The 7,781-nt window shown below is 37.3% G+C and overlaps 1 protein-coding gene across 1 annotated transcript; it reads right to left on the bottom strand.

Moving 5' to 3' along the window:
* Window positions 1-315: 315 nt before the first annotated feature.
* On the bottom strand, window positions 316-2,814 carry LOC130657813 (piggyBac transposable element-derived protein 4-like). The gene is made up of 2 exons (XM_057460809.1): window positions 2,442-2,814; window positions 316-2,281 (listed from the first exon to the last, which is right to left on the bottom strand). The coding sequence occupies exons 1-2, from the start codon at window positions 2,606-2,608 to the stop codon at window positions 316-318; spliced, it is 2,133 nt and encodes a 710-aa protein (XP_057316792.1). The 5' UTR covers window positions 2,609-2,814.
* Between the last annotated feature and the right edge of the window lie 4,967 nt (window positions 2,815-7,781).

Genomic DNA, 7,781 nt, shown 5'->3' with positions numbered 1-7,781 from the left:
CCATTGAAATCCATAATGGCGGAAAAGCTGTGAAAATTTCTTCAAAATTGTGCGTAAAAATGAATTATTTGATCAAAAAATGACTTCCACTTGGTTTTAGAGTGATATTTTTGCTAACAAAGTTGTACCCCATTAAAATTCTGACACCTTGCAAAAAATTTCACGTCCAAAAGACAATTAGTTCCGGAGATATGGTCACATGAAGCAGCCTCCTCCTATTTAGAGAATTATCGTAAACCGACGAATAATCGGTTCAAATCCTAATAAAGAACAGGAATACAAACAAAAGAAAATTTGCACAAATGAATGTTTTTCCTAGTGTTTGAATGTTGTATGCCACTTCTGAAAACAATTATTTTCTTTTGTAAAGTGCAAATAAACATCACATTGTGGAGCAGAACACTTCGTGTAAACACGGACTTGCTTCTTCAACTCTGCGTAACAGACTTTACAATTTCGTTTCTCTTCGGTGAATACCGGCATATGTTCAGTGTTATATCTCTTATCAATGGGAGCTTGGAAGTTATTGTAAACAGGAGGATCTGCATACTCTTCCATACTGGTTAGTTGCCTGATAACAGCCTCTCGAAAAACAAGCAAAGCGTAAGACTTAGGTCGCTTGAGCCCCGGAACATCAGGGTTACGGGAGCGATGCAATTGAAACAGTATGAAACCGTTGACTAAACCAATGTCGATCATGTGGAAGAACAGAGTTTTCCACCACCTTACACATTTTCGCAGCATGTTGTATTTTGCTAGATATTGGTCGGATTTATCTACACCATTCATATAAGAATTGTACCGTTGGATGCATTCTGGTTGTCTAACCGTAACTGTAGAAAATTTACCATCAGCTTTGACTTTCCTTTGTACTTTAACAAATTTATCTGCCCTGTCAATGGTGCTCACCATGGTAACCACTTTGTTGTCTTTCCATTGAAGACACAACGCTTTATCTTCACGGCTCCATCTCATAGCTCCCCGGTGTTGTTTAGGTGCCCAGCTCTTTTTTCCTCCCTTCATCGAATCCGGAAAACCTTTTCTGCTTTCAACCACTGTTCCACAAGACGGAGTTTGGTGTTTGAGAAGATCAATGACCAAAATGCATGACGTGTAAAAGTTGTCAAAGAAAATATGATATCCTTGATTCAAGAAGGATTCTGCCAAGGTCATCACAACACCATATCCAAGCCCGTGTTTTGGATGGACAACTCTATCCCCACTCCCCGTGTAAACACTAAAGTCACATGTATAACCAGTCTTGCTGTCGGCAATTACCCAGAGTTTGATACCAAATTTAACCGGTTTGTTCTTGATATACTGGCGGATACCAGAACGATGTTTCGACTTGACAAGGCGCTCATCAACTGCTAAGTTTTGTTCTGGTTGGAACAGCGTGCGGCAACGATTTCTAAAATGATCGATGAACGGTGCGACCTTCTTTAGCTTATGACCTTGTTCCTCCTCCTCAGGATCCACAACATGTAGCATGGACAACAAAGCGTAGAACCTACTCCTGGACAGCATCTCCCTTGCCCATAAACCATGAAACAGTGATTTGACACTCCAGTATCGGTCGTGTCGCGGTAGCCGCACGATACCCATGTACATAAGTAAAGCGATAAATTGCTTCATCTCGTGGACAGAGGTTTCTTTCCATGACCCATCTTTTTTTGCACAACTTTTCTTTTTGCTGATGTTTCTCCAGCCATATGTATTAGTATGCTTCACTATATCCTGAATCAATTCCTCACTAAAGAATAGTTGGAAAAAATCAATTTCTTGAACGCCGCGTATCAATGGAACATCACAATGCAATCCTGGGTCACGTGTCGGAGTAAAATCTGGTAGAATGTTTGGAGTATCTGGATCATCATAACTCTTGGTATTCTTATGTGCTACTGGCTCCTTATTAGCTGGCTTCTTATTGGCTGGTTTCTTGTTAGCTGGCTTCTTTTTACCTTTTTTTGTAGAGGTATGTTTCTCGCAAATGTTTTCTTTGTTATCGCAGTCATCATCGGTTGACCCCAAATCAATAACCTGTTTTCGAGGACGGCGCGTGCGACGAGAAATTCTCGTACTGGGCTCATTAGTGACTGTGGCATGGTCAGGAACATTATTATTGGCACAGAATGTTAGAGAAACAGCAGAATTTAGAGCAGTTACTTGACTTTCATTGTTCAACGTTTCAGTCGAGTTTGTGGACAGCGGCGGTGGCGGTGAAGAAGGAGGCGGTGATGAGCGACCGACAAGATTGCTTTCAACATCAGCATTTGGATCACTAAAAATAAAAGGAAGCAATCACCCTGAGAAAAGTCTTACCATCACCTTTTATTGAGACTGTTTAAAAGTAGACATCAAGTATGTTACATAAAATAATTACAAGACAGGTTCCAAGCGAGAAACGCATAAGCACAGAAAAAGGACGATAAAGCACTTACTTTTCATCCCAATCCGAGTAGTAACCCAATAAAGCATTATCTATTCTTTCTTCTTCGTCACTACTGAGGCCCCCATGACATGAATCGATGTCAGAATCATCAGTTTCAAGCATATAATTGACAGCATCTTCAAGAGAAATTCTCCTTGAGCTTCCAGCCTTCGCCATTTTGTTTTTTGAATGTTTGTGATGTTGCTGGCCCGAATCTACAACTCACACGGAAACGAAAATACTTGAATCTGATTGGCTGATTCAAAAGCCGTATTTTGAGCTTTTATAGCCTGCGAGACGACCAGTGGTTGTTTCACAATTCGATTTTGAAGTCATCAGTCCCACAGGACTGATTTTAGCTGGGGCGGTATAGAAAGAGTTAATTATTCCGATTTCTGGTGGTAAGAAAAATTATGCTGGGTTTCCTAGCTAAGGGCCTGTTTATATGGAGAACTGGGAAACTCGCTCATCGAGTTTCCCCCGGTAAAGCGGGGTGTAATATCAACTCGGGTTTATATGTAAATTTGTCGTTTTCCATCTCGGTTTTATACGAAGAAAAATTACCGGAAAATTGAAAGCGGCGGAGTGTGTATTTAAACAAATATGGCTTCCATCAACAGAAAAAAGAAGATAGCGATACTGTTGATGCTTAAAACTACTGTGTTATCACTAAAGAGATCGGGAAATGTATGTTCTAGGGCAGTCGCGCCCACGGCAACCCACAGCAACCCCCAGCAAGTCACAACAATGCCCTAATAGTCACCGCACCATCCAAGACCTATTATTCACTACATTAATGACGTCATCTGTAGAAGAATAGAGCTCCAATATTTTCTGACGCAATTCCCATAATATTCTACGCACATAAGGGAAATTCCCTATCATACCGCAAATAAGTAGGGGGGAATTCCCCGGGGAAAATAACCGCGTTAGTATTAACCGTTATGAAATCCTCCGACAATGTTAATATTCTATAATAAAGAAAAAGTAATGAATACACATACTGTTAAACAATTACGTGATATTGCACAAAGTCGTGGACTTAAGGGGTATTATAGACTACGTAAAGCTGAATTAATTACCCTATTGGATGTACCACAGAGGCCACTCAGAAGGGCTGGACAACTTTTTATTATTATATTATATATATTTCGCCAGTATAAAAGTATGCATATATATAAATTACAATGCTAGATGGCATATAATCAACCTCATCCCCAGGCCCATTTTTTTCTTTCTAACAATCTTGGACAGCGAGAAGAAATGACCCTGGGCCACACTGGTCAGTTCTGAGATCTGATTGGTTTCTCAAGTTTCCGTTAATTATGAAGATAAATTAATATATGCGTAAAAAATTGAATAATAACAGAAAAACAATAATGGCAGCTAAGTTTATGTGCGAAAGGGACGCTGGAATGTTTATGTTCTGCTGGACTGAATTTATTTTTGTGAAAAATAAAATATTTGGCATTGTTAGTATAGCTTAACGTGAAAACAAAATTAAATAGCTTTTAGTTGTACTCAGAGGCTGTTAAAGTAAGCTTCTGTTTTTTTTTTGCAGTGCAGTTGAGGAGGTAGCTACTAGACTAGAAAGCTAGCTATACTAGCTTTTGTGCACAGGGTGTAGTAAAAAAACACAATGAAGGTTTCTTTGCAGACATGTTTAGCAGCTATCTAGCTAGCTCAAATACAAACACAAGTTATATACAGGTATACACAACTAATCCTATTTCTCCCGAACGGACCTTCTTTTACACTCTAACTAATATTCCTTCGAAGCAGAACACATAAACAAAAAAATCATATGCTGTTAATTTGGTTAAAAAAGATTAAAAAACTGGATTAAGAAGTTCATACCATTTAATTAACTAAATAGTTATACGCTTAGGTCACCGTCAAAAATATTTTTGGTTAGCGTCATTTTTAATTACAAAAGTGAGTCGGTCGGTCGGATAAAAATTTTTCCCGAAAAATTACAAAAATACTATATTTCGCAGCCATATTTTGTTTTTCGTTTTAAATGTACGCCAGCTGTATTTTTAGGCTCTGTTTCAAGTTCGATTTTTGTCAGTCAATGCTGTTCCCATGGTTTTCGCTTGTATTGCCGTATAAATGCGAAGCAGGAAAATATAGCACTGAGTAGCGCAGCGCAGTCCCCTATCGAAATAACATTCGAACGTAACAACCGTAATTCGGAGGACCGCTGAAAAGGTAAATGGTGGATTTTGTTGCGTGTCGAAGATTATTCGTGGATTGTTTGGTTTATTTTTTACGGGTGACTCGGGTCGGGTGACTCTAACCAATTATATTTTTCAGGGTGGCCTTATATAAATCGATTTTACAGATTAAATAACAATTTTCTCTGACCCCTTCAGTTTCTTTAAGTTTGAGTAAAGCTACGTTAAAGCGTTCTGCTCAATATTTCTGCTCAATAAGCAAAAGAAAAAGAAAAGGAAACGTGTGTATCATCTCGAAGTTGTTCCTTTTGTATTAGCCCAAACGTTAGTTAATCAATGTGGTACTTCTAAAATTAATGACGAGACTTCTTCCATTTGTAAGAAGCAAACCTTTAACTTAAAATCTTTTTCGTCCAAGGGATCTCTAAATCGAAACCTATTAAACCTAAACAAATTTTATCTGCAGAACCTTGGTAGATTCATTCCCTTTAGGTTTTATTAACGGTATTGGGAAATATAATGTAGGCACTCACTACGACAAGCTCCACACCTCAGTGATCACGATTATTCTTCCCATTGTAACTTGCGAGAGGACGTCTTAAGGTTTATTCATTGTAGTGAAGGCTCTCAGGTTTGTTTATGAACTTTCTCTTGATATATATATACAGAATTGATAAGGTCAATGTTATGACGATGCTGGCAATGTATCTGTTAAACTTAATAGTTGTCATTCTAACATTTTAAAGCAAAACAGATCAGCTTTATACATATCCTTGTTCTTCTCATTGCTTAAATTTAGTTGTCTGCAATTCATGCTTTGTACATTATTTCTATAAACATGATGAATCGAATGTAACGTAACATATTTTTACAAATTTTCCAAAAGTAGGTTAAAATTTTTACGCAAGAATCTTCCTTACTTAACTAATAACCCCAACTATGCCAATAATTTTTAATGTTTGTAACACGATGTGTGGAACATATTATTAACACGAGGGTTTTCAATGACTTGTATGAAGGCATTTTGTCCATGGTTCCATTTCAAAAAAAAAGATTTTAATTTGGTTTGAATTTTTAATGACCTCCAATCTGCGGAAAATTTTATTTTGGTGCTAAATATGAAGAAAGAAGAATGAACATTTTAATTATTGCTTTGATAACTTTCAATCTATAAAAAACATTATGATGGTGTTGTGTTGTCTTATTGTTGGTTTGATTACACCCTTGATGATAAAGATTTTAATGTATTTTATGTTGTCATTTATTCCCCTTTTTCGATCAATTCGATCAATACTTAACGTCTATCGCGTATGTCAGAGAGTCGGTTTTAAGACGTTTCAGTGTTTAAAGGGTGTAAAAAGGCATTGGCTTTTTACGCCCTTTTTTGGGGTAGGGGGGCTCACAACGCCCCCAAACCCCCAGTTGGCTATTATCGCACCTTCGGTTGGACTAAGGTTAATTTTTTTCTGGCTACGCCCCTGATACCACGTTATTGTAAGCATGAAACACAATGCAAAAACATAGGGTTAGATGTGTAATGATGAAGTCCTAAATTTTTTTATCTTTATAAATATTTTTATATATGTCCAAACTTAATCTTCCAAAAACATTAATTACATTAACGGTCACCACCACTATCGAACAAAAGTCCACCTGGTCATTCGTGACGTCGACATTCGACACGTCGTACATAGCTCACTTCTTGGAAAATTTATTGCGAGGTTTGAGTGTTGAAGAATTTAACAACATGCGAAAGTAGGTAAACAAAGTAAAACTTCTAGGTAAAGACACCGTTTGATAAAATAGTTCAGATTTAGAACATATATCAGTAAAAAGACGCTAGTAGAAACAGTACAACAGTTTTTAACCAGAAATGAGCAAATGAAGAGGTGTATTTTCCCCTGTTAGTTTTGGATTGGCGACTTAAATTTATTTCCACGATGCAACAAAAAAAAGAAGTGGAGTTTTAGGAAATATTTAAAAATAGCATAATAAAATTTAAAAAGAAAGAGTTTTGTTAATACTTGTGGATTGAGTTTTCCTTTTCTGACTTAGCAGCGATTCAATATGGGCAATTGAATATTACCATAGTCCCGGGTTAACCCAAGCCATGTGAGGGAAATTGGGAAGATGGCGCACTGTGTGCGCCGTTGGATGATGCAAGGAGTTGTCTGGCAGAGCCCTGACTCTAATTCAGTTTGCGTAGCTTAACGCTTACCTCCCACTTCAAAAAAAGTTCATCTTATTCTGTTTATAATATGTTGAGAATTTGTAATTTAACATTTATTAAGTAAAATTCAAAATAATAAAGCTAATATAAAGCCAAATTTTCTCGTGTTTATAGCATGCTTTCTTCTCGAAAGCCGCCATTTTGTTATAATTTTTTTATCGGATTAAACCCAGTTTGACGTCATCTCCCGGATGGCAAAAAAGGCCCCCTGAACATGTTGCAGCAAAACAATAACTCAGAGAAAAAGAAGAAGAGTAAATTGTTGCAACTAAGATTAATTTTGTTAATAATTATAAAATGTGTTTTCGTGCTATGGCTTTTTGCAATATGAATAATAGAAGTAGCGCTGGAAAGCTGCGTGTACTCATTAACTGAGTCGATACGCTTTCAAAGTTGAGTTTTAATCACTAGAATGTTTTGATCAACGCTGGCAAAAAAGGCTTTGGCAATTCTAAATCTCTGTCCACTTGTCTTTGCATTAGGCCATGTGCAAATCCTGGCGCGCGTTGCTGTTCCTTCTTTCTTTTTTTCTTTTTTTCTATCTTTCTCGCTTTCTTTCTTATAATAATCTATTTTAATTTATTTTTTCGTTTCGCGTTTCATTCTCATATCAAAGAACGCTATAGGCCCTGGAATCGAGGTTGCTTGAATTGTTATTATAATAAGCCCAGGGTTGTGTTTTAGCTTGCGCCCGTCCTTTCTATGTTTACTCCCGCATGGTCGTGATTATTAACGCTGCCAATAGTCTAGCCATAGAATGAAGTTTTCTACTAATCTTCTAAAAATTAAAAACGCTTTCCGAGCCTTACTCTTCTATAACCAACAAAAATTCTTAGGGATCGCGACGTGGCAATTAATGTAGGGAGGGGTGTTAAGATAGGCTACGAAAGACTAAAATAAAATGTCGCCCGCAATGGTTTGATAACCCAAAATAGCTTCTTCT

This window comes from Hydractinia symbiolongicarpus, chromosome 9 (genome assembly GCF_029227915.1).
Source record: "Hydractinia symbiolongicarpus strain clone_291-10 chromosome 9, HSymV2.1, whole genome shotgun sequence".
NCBI lineage: Eukaryota > Metazoa > Cnidaria > Hydrozoa > Anthoathecata > Hydractiniidae > Hydractinia > Hydractinia symbiolongicarpus.
This window is presented reverse-complemented; position numbering and strand designations above follow the sequence as displayed.

Bases quoted from the DNA above. Each gene is read 5' to 3' on its own strand.
- LOC130657813 (XM_057460809.1), bottom strand. From the start codon at position 2,608: ATGGCGAAGGCTGGAAGCTCAAGGAGAATTTCTCTTGAAGATGCTGTC. The intron at 2,282-2,441 runs GTAAGTGCTTTA...TTTTATTTTTAG, and splicing joins TACTCGGATTGGGATGAAAA to TGATCCAAATGCTGATGTTG.